General features: G+C 40.5%; 2 protein-coding genes across 3 annotated transcripts; one reads left to right on the forward strand and one right to left on the reverse strand.

Annotated features, from left to right (window-relative positions):
- The first annotated feature begins 10,560 nt into the window (after window positions 1-10,560).
- On the forward strand, window positions 10,561-15,584 carry Top3alpha (topoisomerase 3-alpha). Of its 2 annotated transcripts, XM_011145834.3 has the most exons (12): window positions 10,561-11,017; window positions 11,216-11,222; window positions 11,319-11,562; window positions 11,641-11,759; window positions 11,857-12,203; window positions 12,272-12,560; window positions 12,642-13,140; window positions 13,291-13,633; window positions 13,786-14,383; window positions 14,575-14,821; window positions 15,033-15,271; window positions 15,414-15,584. In XM_011145834.3, the coding sequence occupies exons 1-12, from the start codon at window positions 10,796-10,798 to the stop codon at window positions 15,452-15,454; spliced, it is 3,195 nt and encodes a 1,064-aa protein (XP_011144136.1). In that variant the 5' UTR covers window positions 10,561-10,795; the 3' UTR covers window positions 15,455-15,584. The 2 variants fall into 2 exon arrangements, with proteins under 2 accessions (XP_011144136.1, XP_011144135.1); XM_011145833.3 differs by having other exon boundaries at window positions 11,216-11,562.
- Window positions 15,448-16,614, reverse strand: Cby (beta catenin antagonist chibby). Its single transcript, XM_011145836.3, has 5 exons — window positions 16,462-16,614; window positions 16,163-16,375; window positions 15,960-16,075; window positions 15,668-15,822; window positions 15,448-15,589 (listed from the first exon to the last, which is right to left on the reverse strand). Exons 2-4 carry the CDS (start codon window positions 16,344-16,346, stop codon window positions 15,736-15,738), a joined length of 387 nt encoding a protein of 128 aa, XP_011144138.1. The 5' UTR covers window positions 16,347-16,375; window positions 16,462-16,614; the 3' UTR covers window positions 15,448-15,589; window positions 15,668-15,735.
- Window positions 16,615-16,841: the final 227 nt, after the last annotated feature.

Here is a 16,841-nt window from a genome sequence, read left to right on the forward strand (position 1 = left end):
TCTCCTAAACGGTTAGAGATACAGGCTTCGGACAGGTACCAAATTAAAGCCCTTTCAAAACCCTACATTTTGGACTACAATGGACGACCCTCTACTCCCAATAGAAGCGGAGATATCGACGGATGAAGGCTGGATATCGACGGAGAAAGGTTAGAAAACTTTAACCTTCGATATCTCCTAAACGGTTAGAGATACAGGCTTCGGACAGGTACCAAATTAAAGCCCTTTCAAAACCCTACATTTTGGACTACAATGACGACCCTCTACTCCCAATAGAAGCGGAGATATCGACGGATGAAGGCTGGATATCGACGGAGAAAGGTTAGAAAACTTTAACCTTCGATATCTCCTAAACGGTTAGAGATACAGGCTTCGGACAGGTACCAAATTAAAGCCCTTTCAAAACCCTACATTTTGGACTACAATGACGACCCTCTACTCCCAATAGAAGCGGAGATATCGACGGATGAAGGCTGGATATCGACGGAGAAAGGTTAGAAAACTTTAACCTTCGATATCTCCTAAACGGTTAGAGATACAGGCTTCGGACAGGTACCAAATTAAAGCCCTTTCAAAACCCTACATTTTGGACTACAATGACGACCCTCTACTCCCAATAGAAGCGGAGATATCGACGGATGAAGGCTGGATATCGACGGAGAAAGGTTAGAAAACTTTAACCTTCGATATCTCCTAAACGGTTAGAGATACAGGCTTCGGACAGGTACCAAATTAAAGCCCTTTCAAAACCCTACATTTTGGACTACAATGACGACCCTCTACTCCCAATAGAAGCGGAGATATCGACGGATGAAGGCTGGATATCGACGGAGAAAGGTTAGAAAACTTTAACCTTCGATATCTCCTAAACGGTTAGAGATACAGGCTTCGGACAGGTACCAAATTAAAGCCCTTTCAAAACCCTACATTTTGGACTACAATGACGACCCTCTACTCCCAATAGAAGCGGAGATATCGACGGATGAAGGCTGGATATCGACGGAGAAAGGTTAGAAAACTTTAACCTTCGATATCTCCTAAACGGTTAGAGATACAGGCTTCGGACAGGTACCAAATTAAAGCCCTTTCAAAACCCTACATTTTGGACTACAATGACGACCCTCTACTCCCAATAGAAGCGGAGATATCGACGGATGAAGGCTGGATATCGACGGAGAAAGGTTAGAAAACTTTAACCTTCGATATCTCCTAAACGGTTAGAGATACAGGCTTCGGACAGGTACCAAATTAAAGCCCTTTCAAAACCCTACATTTTGGACTACAATGACGACCCTCTACTCCCAATAGAAGCGGAGATATCGACGGATGAAGGCTGGATATCGACGGAGAAAGGTTAGAAAACTTTAACCTTCGATATCTCCTAAACGGTTAGAGATACAGGCTTCGGACAGGTACCAAATTAAAGCCCTTTCAAAACCCTACATTTTGGACTACAATGACGACCCTCTACTCCCAATAGAAGCGGAGATATCGACGGATGAAGGCTGGATATCGACGGAGAAAGGTTAGAAAACTTTAACCTTCGATATCTCCTAAACGGTTAGAGATACAGGCTTCGGACAGGTACCAAATTAAAGCCCTTTCAAAACCCTACATTTTGGACTACAATGACGACCCTCTACTCCCAATAGAAGCGGAGATATCGACGGATGAAGGCTGGATATCGACGGAGAAAGGTTAGAAAACTTTAACCTTCGATATCTCCTAAACGGTTAGAGATACAGGCTTCGGACAGGTACCAAATTAAAGCCCTTTCAAAACCCTACATTTTGGACTACAATGACGACCCTCTACTCCCAATAGAAGCGGAGATATCGACGGATGAAGGCTGGATATCGACGGAGAAAGGTTAGAAAACTTTAACCTTCGATATCTCCTAAACGGTTAGAGATACAGGCTTCGGACAGGTACCAAATTAAAGCCCTTTCAAAACCCTACATTTTGGACTACAATGACGACCCTCTACTCCCAATAGAAGCGGAGATATCGACGGATGAAGGCTGGATATCGACGGAGAAAGGTTAGAAAACTTTAACCTTCGATATCTCCTAAACGGTTAGAGATACAGGCTTCGGACAGGTACCAAATTAAAGCCCTTTCAAAACCCTACATTTTGGACTACAATGGACGACCCTCTACTCCCAATAGAAGCGGAGATATCGACGGATGAAGGCTGGATATCGACGGAGAAAGGTTAGAAAACTTTAACCTTCGATATCTCCTAAACGGTTAGAGATACAGGCTTCGGACAGGTACCAAATTAAAGCCCTTTCAAAACCCTACATTTTGGACTACAATGGACGACCCTCTACTCCCAATAGAAGCGGAGATATCGACGGATGAAGGCTGGATATCGACGGAGAAAGGTTAGAAAACTTTAACCTTCGATATCTCCTAAACGGTTAGAGATACAGGCTTCGGACAGGTACCAAATTAAAGCCCTTTCAAAACCCTACATTTTGGACTACAATGACGACCCTCTACTCCCAATAGAAGCGGAGATATCGACGGATGAAGGCTGGATATCGACGGAGAAAGGTTAGAAAACTTTAACCTTCGATATCTCCTAAACGGTTAGAGATACAGGCTTCGGACAGGTACCAAATTAAAGCCCTTTCAAAACCCTACATTTTGGACTACAATGGACGACCCTCTACTCCCAATAGAAGCGGAGATATCGACGGATGAAGGCTGGATATCGACGGAGAAAGGTTAGAAAACTTTAACCTTCGATATCTCCTAAACGGTTAGAGATACAGGCTTCGGACAGGTACCAAATTAAAGCCCTTTCAAAACCCTACATTTTGGACTACAATGGACGACCCTCTACTCCCAATAGAAGCGGAGATATCGACGGATGAAGGCTGGATATCGACGGAGAAAGGTTAGAAAACTTTAACCTTCGATATCTCCTAAACGGTTAGAGATACAGGCTTCGGACAGGTACCAAATTAAAGCCCTTTCAAAACCCTACATTTTGGACTACAATGACGACCCTCTACTCCCAATAGAAGCGGAGATATCGACGGATGAAGGCTGGATATCGACGGAGAAAGGTTAGAAAACTTTAACCTTCGATATCTCCTAAACGGTTAGAGATACAGGCTTCGGACAGGTACCAAATTAAAGCCCTTTCAAAACCCTACATTTTGGACTACAATGGACGACCCTCTACTCCCAATAGAAGCGGAGATATCGACGAATGAAGGCTGGATATCGACGGAGAAAGGTTAGAAAACTTTAACCTTCGATATCTCCTAAACGGTTAGAGATACAGGCTTCGGACAGGTACCAAATTAAAGCCCTTTCAAAACCCTACATTTTGGACTACAATGACGACCCTCTACTCCCAATAGAAGCGGAGATATCGACGGATGAAGGCTGGATATCGACGGAGAAAGGTTAGAAAACTTTAACCTTCGATATCTCCTAAACGGTTAGAGATACAGGCTTCGGACAGGTACCAAATTAAAGCCCTTTCAAAACCCTACATTTTGGACTACAATGACGACGACCCTCTACTCCCAATAGAAGCGGAGATATCGACGATGAAGGCTGGATATCGACGGAGAAAGGTTAGAAAACTTTAACCTTCGATATCTCCTAAACGGTTAGAGATACAGGCTTCGGACAGGTACCAAATTAAAGCCCTTTCAAAACCCTACATTTTGGACTACAATGACGACCCTCTACTCCCAATAGAAGCGGAGATATCGACGGATGAAGGCTGGATATCGACGGAGAAAGGTTAGAAAACTTTAACCTTCGATATCTCCTAAACGGTTAGAGATACAGGCTTCGGACAGGTACCAAATTAAAGCCCTTTCAAAACCCTACATTTTGGACTACAATGACGACCCTCTACTCCCAATAGAAGCGGAGATATCGACGGATGAAGGCTGGATATCGACGGAGAAAGGTTAGAAAACTTTAACCTTCGATATCTCCTAAACGGTTAGAGATACAGGCTTCGGACAGGTACCAAATTAAAGCCCTTTCAAAACCCTACATTTTGGACTACAATGGACGACCCTCTACTCCCAATAGAAGCGGAGATATCGACGAATGAAGGCTGGATATCGACGGAGAAAGGTTAGAAAACTTTAACCTTCGATATCTCCTAAACGGTTAGAGATACAGGCTTCGGACAGGTACCAAATTAAAGCCCTTTCAAAACCCTACATTTTGGACTACAATGACGACCCTCTACTCCCAATAGAAGCGGGAAGGATATCGACGGAGAAAGGTTAGAAAACTTTAACCTTCGATATCTCCTAAACGGTTAGAGATACAGGCTTCGGACAGGTACCAAATTAAAGCCCTTTCAAAACCCTACATTTTGGACTACAATGACGACCCTCTACTCCCAATAGAAGCGGAGATATCGACGGATGAAGGCTGGATATCGACGGAGAAAGGTTAGAAAACTTTAACCTTCGATATCTCCTAAACGGTTAGAGATACAGGCTTCGGACAGGTACCAAATTAAAGCCCTTTCAAAACCCTACATTTTGGACTACAATGACGACCCTCTACTCCCAATAGAAGCGGAGATATCGACGGATGAAGGCTGGATATCGACGGAGAAAGGTTAGAAAACTTTTAACCTTCGATTCTCCTAAACGGGTAAATACAGCTCGACAGTACCAAATTAAAGCCCTTTCAAACTACANTTCTCTACTCCAGTAGAAGCGGAGATATCGACGGAGAAAGGTTGGAAAACTTTAACCTTCGATATCTCCTAAACGGTTAGAGATACAGGCTTCATCCGTCGACAGGTTACAAAATTAAAGCCCTTTCAAAACCCTACATTTTGGACTACATGGACCCTCTACTCCCAATAGAAGCGGAGATATCACGGGAAGCTGGATATCGACGGAGAAAGGTTGGAAAACTTTAACCTTCGATATCTCCTAAACGGTTAGAGATACAGGCTTCGGACTGGTACCAAATTAAAGCCCCTTTCCAAAACCCTACATTTTGGACTACATGGACGACTCTCTACTCCCAGTAGAAGCGGAGATATCGACGGGAGAAAAGGTTGAAAAACTTTAACCTTCGATATCTCCTAAACGGTTAGAGATACAGGCTTCGGACAGGTACCAAATTAAAGCCCTTTCAAAAACCCTACATTTTGGACTACATGGACGACTCTCTACTCCCAGTAGAAGCGGAGATATCGACGGAGAAAGGTTGGAAAACTTTAACCTTCGATATCTCCTAAACGGTTAGAGATACAGGCTTCGGACAGGTACCAAATTAAAGCCCTTCAAAACCCTACATTTTGGACTACATGGACGACCCTCTACTCCAGTAGAAGCGGAGATATCGACGATGAAGCTGGATATCGACGGAGAAAGGTTGGAAAAACTTTAACCTTCGATATCTCCTAAACGGTTAGAGATACAGGCTTCGGACAGGTACCAAATTAAAGCCCTTTCAAAACCCTACATTTTGGACTACATGGACGACCTCTACTCCCAGTAGAAGCGGAGATATCGACGGATGAAGACTGGATATCGACGGAAAAGGTTGGGAAAACTTTAACCTTCGATATCTCCTAAACGGTTGGAGATACAGGCTTCGGACAGGTACCAAATTAAAGCCCTTCAAAAACCCTACATTTTGGACTACATGGACGACTCTCTACTCCCAGTAGAAGCGGAGATATCGACGGATGAAGACTGGATATCGACGGAGAAAGGTTGGAAAACTTTAACCTTCGATATCTCCTAAACGGTTAGAGATACAGGCTTCGGACAGGTACCAAATTAAAGCCCTTCAAAACCCTACATTTTGCACTACATGGACGACCTCTACTCCCAGTAGAAGCGGAGATATCGACGGAGAAAGTTGGAAAACTTTAACCTTCGATATCTCCTAAACGGTTAGAGATACAGGCTTCGGACAGGTACCAAATTAAAGCCCTTTCAAAACCCTACATTTTGGACTACATGGACGACTCTCTACTCCCAGTAGAAGCGGAATATCGACGGAGAAGATGGATATCGACGGAGAAAGGTTGGAAAACTTTAACCTTCGATATCTCCTAAACGGTTAGAGATACAGGCCTGGTTCTGGCACCAAATTAAAGTCCTCTCAAAACCCTACATTTTGCCGTAAGTGACGACTCTCTACTCCAGTAGAAGCGGAGATATCGACGGAGAAAGCTTGGAAAACTTTAACCTTCGATATCTCCTAAACGGTTAGAGATACAGGCTTCGGACAGGTACCAAATTAAAGCCCTTTCAAAACCCTACATTTTGCTAATGGACGACTCTCTACTCCCAAGTAGAAGCGGAGATATCGACGGAGAAAGCTTGGAAAACTTTAACCTTCGATATCTCCTAAACGGTTAGAGATACAGCCTGGTTCTGGCACCAAATTAAAGTCCTCTCAAAACCCTACGATTTTGCCTAATGACGACTCTCTACTCCCAGTAGAAGCGGAGATATCACGGAGAAAGTTGGAAAACTTTAACCTTCGATATCTCCTAAACGGTTAGAGATACAGGCCTGGTTCTGGAACCAAATTAAAGCCTCTCAAAACCCTACATTTTGGCTAATGACGACTCTCTACTCCCAGTAGAAGCGGAGATATCAAGGGAGAAAGCTTGGAAAACTTTAACTTCGATATCTCCTAAACGGTTAGAGATACAGGCCTGGGTCTGGCACCAAATTAAAGTCCTCTCAAAACCCTACATTTTGCCTAAGTGACGACTCTCTACTCCCAGTAGAAGCGGAGATATCGACGGAGAAAGGTTGGAAAACTTTAACCTTCGATATCTCCTAAACGGTTTAGAGATACAGGCTGTTCGGCACAAATTAAAGTCCTCTCAAAACCCTACATTTTGCCGTAAGTGACGACTCTCTACTCCCAGTAGAAGCGGAGATATCGACGGAGAAAGCTTGGAAAACTTTAACCTTCGATATCTCCTAAACGGTTAGAGATACAGGCCTGTTCTGGCACCAAATTAAAGTCCTAAAGTCCTCTCAAAACCCTACATTTTGCCGTAAGTGGACGACTCTCTACTCCCAGTAGAAGCGGAGATATCGACGGAGAAAGCTTGGAAAACTTTAACCTTCGATATCTCCTAAACGGTTAGAGATACAGGCCTGTCTGGCACCAAATTAAAGCCTTCAAAACCCTACATTTTGGTAAGGACGACTCTCTACTCCCAGTAGAAGCGGAGATATCGACGGGAGAAAGCTTGGAAAACTTTAACCTTCGATATCTCCTAAACGGTTAGAGATACAGGCCTGGTTCTGGCACCAAATTAAAGTCCTCTCAAAACCCTACATTTTGCCGTAAGTGACGACTCTCTACTCCCAGTAGAAGCGGAGATATCGACGGAGAAAGCTTGGAAAACTTTAACCTTCGATATCTCCTAAACGGTTAGAGATACAGGCCTGGTCTGGCACCAAATTAAAGCCCTCTCAAAACCCTACATTTTGCCGTAAGTGGCGACTCTCTACTCCCAGTAGAAGCGGAGATATCAACGCAGAAAGGTTGGAAAACTTTAACCTTCGATATCTCCTAAACGGTTAGAGATACAGGCCTGGTTCTGGCACCAAATTAAAGTCCTCACAAAACCCTACATTTTCAACTACATTGACGACTCTCTACTCCCAGTAGAAGCGGAGATATCAACGGAGAAATTTTGGAAATCTTTAATCTTTGATATCTCCTAAACGGTTAGAGATACAGGCCTGGTTCTGGCATCAAAATGAAGTCCTCTCAAAACCCTACATTTTGCCGTAAATGACGGCTCTCTGCTCGCAGTAGAAGTGGAGATATCAACGGAGAAATGTTGGAAAACTTTAGCCTTCGATATCTCCTAAACATTTAGAGATGCAGGCCTGTTTCTGGCACAAATTAAGGTCCTCTCAAAACCCTACATTTTGCCGTAAATGACGACTCTCTGCTCCCAGTAGAAGTGGAGATATCAACGGAGAAAGGTTGGAAAACTGTAATCTGAGCTCAGAGAGCCGAGAAGCGATGCTTTACAACTGCTACGTTCGCGTTTTATCCTCTCCTAGTTCTTTAATTCCACTCTGAGTATGCCAATGCCATCGGGCGCCACGTAGCGGCGATAGTTGTAAATATAATGTACGTTCAACTGCTGGAAGAGAGCTATAGTGATTCGTGCATCGAGATAGTACTATGTATAATGATAATATAATAATATTTTTCCCTATACGTGTATAGGCAAATATGGGTCAACCGATTTTCCACCGGATCACCGGATTTCACTGTAAAAACGCTACATTTTTCCATAAATTGCGACTCCCATCTCACTCAGTAAATTTATTTTCGGAAATCCGACGTTTCATTCAGAGTTCTGGTTAGCCCCGCACGAGTTCTAAAGATTATTATTAACACTCGGAGCGCTAAAACCAAAATTGAAAGAGTTCTCGCCGATTTTCGAGCTGAGGGACATTGAAATATTCGACTCTTGGGACGAAAATCGGCGAGAATTCTTTCAATTTTGGTTTTAGCGCTCCGAGTGTTAATAATAACCTTCAGAGTTTGTGAGGAGCTAACCAGAACTCTGAATGGAACGTCGGATTTCCGAAAAAATCTTTCGATCCGAGGGACATGGAAATATTCGACTCGAGGGACAAAAATCGGCGACAACTCTTTCAATTTTGGTTTTAGCGTTCCGAGTGTGAATAATAATCTTCAGAACTTGTGAGGGGCTAACCAGAACTCTGAATGAAACATCGGATTTCCGAAAAAAAATTTTACGTGGTGAATAAACAATCAATTTTTTTGAAAATCCGATGTTTTATTCAGAGTTCTGGTTAGCCCATCACGAATTCTAAAGATTATTATTAACACGCGACGCGCTAAAACCAAAATTGGTAGAGTTCTTGCCATTTTTCGTTTTCTAATTCGAGAATTTTAAATATAATTTTTCTTATTGTTTTAAACAGAACTATTTTTAAAACTTTTCTAGAACTATAGAACTTAAAAATTTATCTGGAACTCTAAAAAAAATTGTCATTTTTTACATAATGAGGGGCGTCGTGAAGTTGGCCCTCCGATTTTTAAAATGGTATTTTCTCTACTTTAAATGACGGAACTCTTTCTATAAAGGATTGCGAACTCTAGAACTCTGCGAGGGGCGTTCAGAACTAATAATTCTTTTCAAATTTGAAGAATGAAGGGCCATCTTCACAGAGGTGATGGAACGAACACATTCTCTGTGTCTCTTTTGCTTGACTCGTCGAAACAAGTCGAGCGGAGGACGAGGTCTCAGAGGAAGTGTCATCGACGAAACATGCAATGCTTGCGATGCCCGTGTGTTGTATGCAATACGTGCATTTTCTTAAAAAATGAAAAAAAATGTATTGTGATACACGTATGTTGTATGCAACACGTGCATTTTCCTAAAAAACGAAAAAAAAAATGATTGGCGAAAAAGGACAACGCCGATCGCCAAGGAGATGCGAACCACCGACCCCGCGAGTCCAGCGTACTTCCACCAAGCCACACGTTCTTTGAGAAGTTCGTTCCTTCATTTGGTTCATGAAGTACTCGCGATTTTCAATCGCGACTTTCTTGCAAACGCTTCAATGCTACGCCGTATCTTTAAGTGCAATGTTAATTTGTCATGCAAATCTATCGACACAACGAGTTTAGTCGAAATCGATTGCTATTGATCATCTCGTTGGATTCACGCCGAGAGTGAAACGTCAGTCTCGGCTGTGTGTCGGGAAGCACAATCTCGGCAACGTTGCGAATCAGAGCGAGATGGAGCGAACACATTCCCTTTCTCTCTCTCTCTTTCGCTTGGGTCGTCAAAGCAAGCCGAGCGGTGGGCGGGACTTCAGACGGATAGACGGGAGCAGTTTCTCTGTGTGTGTGTGCCGACTACATTCTTACATAGAAACGTACGGCAATTGAAAATGTTTAAGCATATATCCTGAGATTCTATCTGTTGCGTATGACACGTATGTGTGTGTGTGTGAGTGCGTATATGCACACGTACGTCACGCACACTTTCAATGCAACACATGCACACGGACACAACTGCGCTAAAAAACGCCTGCCGGAGTATAAATAAATACTAACGTAACGCTGAAATATTTTAGAAAAATAATTTTGGGTACACACAAAATATTATCTTATTATCATATATTTATATATAGATATAAATCGTATATAATCTTCATGATATTAATCATATACAATCTCAATTCTTATTTTTTTTGTGCATGTTAACATGTTAATTCATGTTACAAATGCATAACAATGCGCGAGACCGTGCTTGTCAAGTACGCTATTATGGTTGTAGCACGGACATAAACCGCCTGAAAGTGGATGTAGCACGGACAGCCATCAGATGCAGATTTTACCGTCGAGACCTAAAAGTGGATGTAGCATCGTAGTTCCCCTCTCAAAATGGATGCAGATAGCGCCCATTCCCAGTGCGAAAAATCGGTGTCGCCGAAAACGCCGTGTTGGCCGCTCTCAGCTTCCTCTCTGCTTCCATAGACCCAGAGCCATCTATTGAAGGAAGAAAGAAGGGCAGAATTTGGCGGAAAAAGCGTCCTAGTGTAATTGGCTCGGTAGTCGCTCTCAAGTTTGTTTCTATTGCAACTTATTCTGAATCGGCTTTTCTCTCTTCTCTTTCGATAACGTATCAATGTTCTAATTTAACAATTAATGATTAATCTCATATCACTATCGCTCTGGAGCATTTAGAGATTATGTTATTACTATGAAATCATAATCTCCCAATCGAGTGTTGATAACCAGGAAACATGTTATGGCTTTCTTTAAGTTGTATAAATTAGTAAGTTCTGTATCGTGTAATTTGACAGTTGCAAGTAACAAATACTCATTCAGCAATCTATATAAGTCAACAAAAGTTCCTCGTACTGTAAGACGATATTCTTCGAAAGACGTCATGAAAGTACTCAGTGTTGCTGAAAAACATGATGCTGCCAAAAATATTGCTGCCTTTTTATCGCGTGGTACCAGCAGAAAGGTAAACAAAATATATTTATATATATTTGTCTTATAACGATAATATATATTTGTCTTATAACAATAATATATATTTGTCTTATAACGATAGAAATTTGAAGAAAGCAACTATTATTCATACATCTGCAAATAATCAATTCTATATTTTTACTTATAATAATTATTTTTACTTATAATAATATTTAACTATTTGTTACAGAGAGAAGGTTTATCTGTCTATAACAAAATCTTTGAATTTAATGTGCAACTGTGGGGGCAAAATTGTCAAATGATAATGACATCAGTGTCTGGTCATTTGTTAGGCTTTGAATTTACTGGGTCCTATCGTAAATGGCAAGGTTGCCATCCCTTGAGCTTATTTGATGCTCCAGTCTTCAAACAATGTTCTGATGAAAGTTATATAAAGATCAAGAAGACTCTGGAACGAGAAATACGATCCTGTAATGCATTAATTATTTGGACAGATTGCGATAGAGAAGGAGAGAACATAGGCTTTGAAATCATACAAGTTTGTCAAGTAATCAAGCCGAATATTCGCATTTATAGGTAATAAAATTATGAATCTCTTTGGTTTGTTTAACAGTATCTGCTATGTTTTTAGTACATCATGGTTTTGTGTTTTAGGGCGAAATTCTCAGAAATTACAAAACAGTCCATTGAAAGAGCTTTACAAACCTTGGGAGAACCTGATAAAGCAATGAGTGATGCTGTAGACGTAAGAAGCGAATTAGATTTAAGAATTGGTATTGATTGTATTAGCTAAGATTTATGTTGTCAATCGAGATTGCAATCAATTGCTAATATGCAAACTTTCTGTATGATCGATATGCGCGTTGATAGGTGCAGCGTTCACCAGATTTCAAACTTTGAGACTACAGAAAGTGTTTCCTGACACTCTTAGCAATATGCTCATCAGTTATGGGAGCTGTCAATTCCCTACTCTTGGATTTGTAGTTGAGAGGTTCCTAGCCATTGATCGATTCAAGTCTGAGCCATATTGGAAGATCAAAGTGATCGACGAACACGATGGAATATTCGTAGAATTTAGATGGGCCAGAGTGAGATTGTTTGAGAAAATGCCCTGCCAGATATTTCTGGACATGTGTTTGGAACGACCGGAGGCTACAGTGGAGAAAGTAACGTGCAAGCCGAAGAGCAAATGGCGACCCTTACCCTTGGATACCATTGTGAGTAATAAAACTGGCAAATACGAGGTTTCTTTGTATGTTAAGTGACCTAAAATTTCTCGAATTAGGAACTAGAAAAGCAAGGCTCGCGCAAGTTGCGTCTAAACGCAAAAGAAACGATGAGAATAGCAGAGAGATTGTACACTCAGGGTCTCATTAGTTATCCGCGTACAGAGACCAATATATTTCCGAAAGAATTGAATTTGGCTGCTTTAGTGGAACAGCAGGTGAATAATCAAGCGTGGGGCAACTTTGCGCGCGGTTTATTAGAGTCTGGGATAATTCCCAGGCAAGGAAAGAAAAGCGACCAGGCACATCCCCCTATTCATCCTACTAAATATACCGATAACCTACAAGGTATGTCAACAATTGTCGTTGTCCGTTTCTGTAAGTTAAAGCCGAGTTACATCGCAGGTGAGTCGATTAACTTGTTAACAGGAAACGAGGCGAAAGTATACGAATTCGTCGTTAGGCATTTCTTGGCTTGTGTGTCAAAAAACGCGGAGGGACAAGAAACAACGGTAGAGATCGATATAGCGGGAGAGAAGTTCACGACCAACGGTCTTGAAGTCTTGGCGAAGAATTATCTCGATGTATATATATACGAAAAGTGGAACGACAAAGAGATTCACTCTTATCAGCCGAGACAGGTCTTCAGGCCTACTAGCATAGACATGGTGGAAGAGAAGACCTCACCGCCGAATTTGTTAACTGAAGCCGAGCTGATTGCGTTGATGGACAAACATGGTATTGGTACAGACGCCACTCATGCTGAACATATCGATACGATCAAATCCCGGCAATACGTAGGCCTGACGGACACTCAACACTTCATGCCGGGCAAGTTAGGTATCGGACTGGTGATGGGTTACGACAATATGGGTTTCCAGATGTCTAAGCCGAACTTGCGTGCCGATTTAGAGAAAGATTTGCAATTGTGAGTCGATTAAATGCTTTGTCTTCATAGCTAATATTAATGTGTGATTATAATATTTATAATATCAGTTTTTAATCGCATTATCTCCAAAAAGTGATGCGTATACAGTTGTACTTTTATTATTTTTATTAATTGAAATCATTCTTGTAGAATATGCCAGCGTCAAAAAGATCCAAACGAGGTATTACAGAGCCAAATTAACAAGTACCGCGAGGTGTTTAAAATAGCGATAGAGCGCGCTAATCTCATAGATGATGCCTTAGCACGCTACCTCGACGAAAGACCTATTGAGAATGGGGAAACGTTATCGCGATTCGTCGAAGACGTTAGTATCTTCAAATGTCCAAGATGCGGCTCTAACATGATTTTGAAGAATAGGAAGCAGGGCAGAGGAAAATACATCAGTTGTGCGGGTTATCCAGCGTGTACTAATGTAATCTGGTTGTCGGAAGCTATAGAAGACGTAGAAGTCTTGAGCGAGACGTGCAATCAGGTAGATACATCTCTAATCACGACGCATCTCAATTACACATTATATATATATTTCTTATTTGTTTATATGACAATTTTTATATATATTTCTTTATTTGTTTATATGACAATTTTTAACATATACAGACGTAAACAAATACAATCCATTTCCAGTGTACAGAGAACATTCGCAAGTTAAAGTTCAAGTTGGTCAGGAATGTAGTGCCCTTATATGGTACTTCTTATACTACTTGCATAGGCTGTGACTCCACATTTAATGAGATGTTGAACATTAAGAATGATTGCATCCGACAAACTGGAAGGTCGAATCATACCATCCAAAATAATACATCAAGCTCTGCATCTCAAAGTTTTGCTACGACAATCGGATCTACTCAGCGACATCAATCGGCTCCCAACTCTAGCTTCTCCAACCCAAGACCTGGACCAAGTCAAACTAATAATATTGGAAATTCTAGTGTACCTAGAGGACGTGCGCGAAATCACAATTCCAAATCAAACAGGCTAATTACAGCGAATAAAAACACGACGATACCTAATAACGGAGGAAACGCCGATTTCTGGATAAATGATGACTGGGATAATGCAAATAGTCTGGAAAATACATCAAATTGGACTGCGTCCGGAAGTTCTCACAGTACAGCCAATAGGACCACAACGTGGGGTAATATAGACAATAATGCTGTGATCATGTGTAATTGCCACGAAACTGCAATCCAATTGACAGTGAGAAAAGAAGGACCGAATATAGGTAAGATTTATAATCAAAGGAGCTCTTCTGATATACTTTTCATCGTGAAAGAAAGTATGATGTGCTTCTGTATATGAGATATCATCCGACTCATCTTAAATAGTCAAAGCGATAAAAATTAGAGCATTATTTTCGATTAACTTTCGTCATGTATATATCATTTTTATCCATTTATATCATTGTGATCGCAGGACGCCTATTTTACAAGTGTGCCAAGCCACAGGGTAGCGGCTGCCATTTCTTCTTGTGGGCCTCCGACAGTGACGAGTCTCAAGCTAACACAATGAGCGAACCTTCCAGTCGATTAACCAGTGTGAATAGAAATGACAGAGATGCGACAAGTACCGGTCACTCTTCTCGCGTCACCTTTGACAGCGGTTGGGGAAGTGATGCATCGTCGAACGATGTCATATGCCAGTGCAATCAACCTGCTCGGAAGTAGGTGCATCCTTCGACTTAATTTTTCAATTATTTGACAAGGCAAAAATTATAATGACAGTAATTATAGCAAGACGCGACTATATATAGCTATTTTGATCAGTCGCAACGAGCAGTTTTCAACATAACATTATGTAATTGCAGTCGCTTTCATTTTTTTCATTGTTGCGAGTTTAGGTGTATTGATTCACTTCCGCACATGTTTATTTAGGCTTACAGTGCACAAAGAGGGTCCAAATAAGGGACGACAATTTTATGGTTGTCCAAAGGGTATAAATAGCTCTTGTAATTTCTTCCAATGGGCAGACGAGAATACGGATCAAAGCAGTTTTTCTGCAATGAGTGGAGGAAGCAGAGGACGTAGCAGAGGAGGAAGTAGAGACAGCCATGCTTCTAAACGGCCTAGATTAACTGGCAGCAAGAGAAAATGTGGAATTTGCGGAGTCGAAGGTAAATAGTATAACATTTTCTAATCAGCCAATTAACTTTTCTTCGAGAGATGAATTTTTCATTGTATGTAATTCTATTTATAATATTGCCTCTTTTTATTATTATTTTCATTCAAGCTGTACATATTGTTTTTTTACACTAGGTCATACAAGAACAACTTGTCCGGAAAATGTAATGGACTGATGAATCAATTTTCCTCGATACAGTGTTGTAAATAATGTACAGTTTCATAGTGTGATTGACTGTTACTTTGTAAAGAAGAAAAGTGATATCAAGAGGAAGCAACGCCCTTATCTGTTAAAACTTGACTTGGATTTTCTTAAAAAAACGAAAAACATTAATATCAAAATGAGAAAAAGTTTCAAACGAGAAAGATTCAATCTTTCAAACAAGTACCTGAATAAATTGGTATTATCTTATAAATACTGTTGGATTTCTAAGCACAGATAATTATATTTATTGGACTAGGCCACAAGTCTTTTATGAGAGAAATTCTTCAATTTCTCCAATTCTTCTTTTTGTAAGTGAATCTTGGCTGTTGTCTGAGTTAACTGTGAAACAATAATCAACTGTATTATCATAAATATTATTCTGTTAACAATTGTAACAAGTTGACAAAGTTATCTCAAGTACAAATTATTATTTAGATATCAGATATTTTCTAAGAACAAAGTGCAGAATGAGTTACCATGTCTAATAGTACATCAAACTTCAATTTCAACAAGTTGTTCTCCTCTTCCAATCTTTTCACTTCCTTTTTCAGTTTCTCATTTTCTTTAAAGGTACTGCCTACTTTGCCAGATTCTAAAACCAGAATTCTCTTTCTTCATATATTGAAGCAAAATACAAGACTTTATACAAGGTTCCTGTGATAAAAAATTACATATTCACCTGGAATCCAGAGGCCAGACTCAAAGACAGCCTCTTGATCTCCAAGTCGAAGACGTATAGGGCCTACTTCTGGGCCAAGTTCCTTCTCTATCCGTTTAGGACTTACATTTTTATTCGCTAAGAAAACCGATGCCTTCCTAGTTGGTGTCTTTTTGGGAGAAAATTTATTAGAGAACAAAGGCATCCTGTCATACTCTCAAGGATTATACAACGCTAAGGAATATTTACGAATAACATCAATAAGTAGGGAAAAATTACATTGTAATTGTTAAAAAGAGAAAGTATGATTGTAATTTTACTTTAAACAAAATTATCTCTGCATCTTGTTACACGTGAGAAGTACTTTATACACAAATATATGTTAACACATAGAGTTTTGCAGTTTGATCCTACATCAGATTGGTTACATTTGTTTGTTGTTATGTTGCCTAGGCAACGGTATTGCGTGGGAAGTTTGACGTTAAATTATAAAGTATAGAGGGTAAAGCGAGAGACAAATTTCATTTTTTTGTGTAAAGATGTGTTCGTATATTGTACTTTCTTCATGACTGAAAAAATGATAGAGGCATTTTTTTCTGAATTTCGCAACATTGTTGCTATCCATTTGAAAAATTTGTTTTAGTGATTTTCAGAAGATACATTTTTCTATTGGATACTGTGTTTCGAATGTTGAAAGAAG

The sequence above is a fragment of the Harpegnathos saltator genome, unplaced genomic scaffold, assembly GCF_003227715.2.
Source record: "Harpegnathos saltator strain DR-91 unplaced genomic scaffold, Hsal_v8.6 scaffold714, whole genome shotgun sequence".
Classification (NCBI taxonomy): domain Eukaryota; kingdom Metazoa; phylum Arthropoda; class Insecta; order Hymenoptera; family Formicidae; genus Harpegnathos; species Harpegnathos saltator.

Coding starts and splice junctions, on each gene's coding strand:
- Top3alpha (XM_011145833.3), top strand. CDS start 10,796: ATGGCTTTCTTTAAGTTGTATAAATTAGTAAGTTCTGTATCGTGTAAT. Junction 11,760..11,856: donor CGAATTAGATTTAAGAATTG/GTATTGATTGTA, acceptor GCGCGTTGATAG/GTGCAGCGTTCACCAGATTT. Junction 13,141..13,290: donor TTAGAGAAAGATTTGCAATT/GTGAGTCGATTA, acceptor TCATTCTTGTAG/AATATGCCAGCGTCAAAAAG.
- Cby (XM_011145836.3), bottom strand. CDS start 16,346: ATGCCTTTGTTCTCTAATAAATTTTCTCCCAAAAAGACACCAACTAGG. Junction 16,076..16,162: donor GTCTGGCCTCTGGATTCCAG/GTGAATATGTAA, acceptor TTCTGGTTTTAG/AATCTGGCAAAGTAGGCAGT. Junction 15,823..15,959: donor TTGATGTACTATTAGACATG/GTAACTCATTCT, acceptor ATTGTTTCACAG/TTAACTCAGACAACAGCCAA.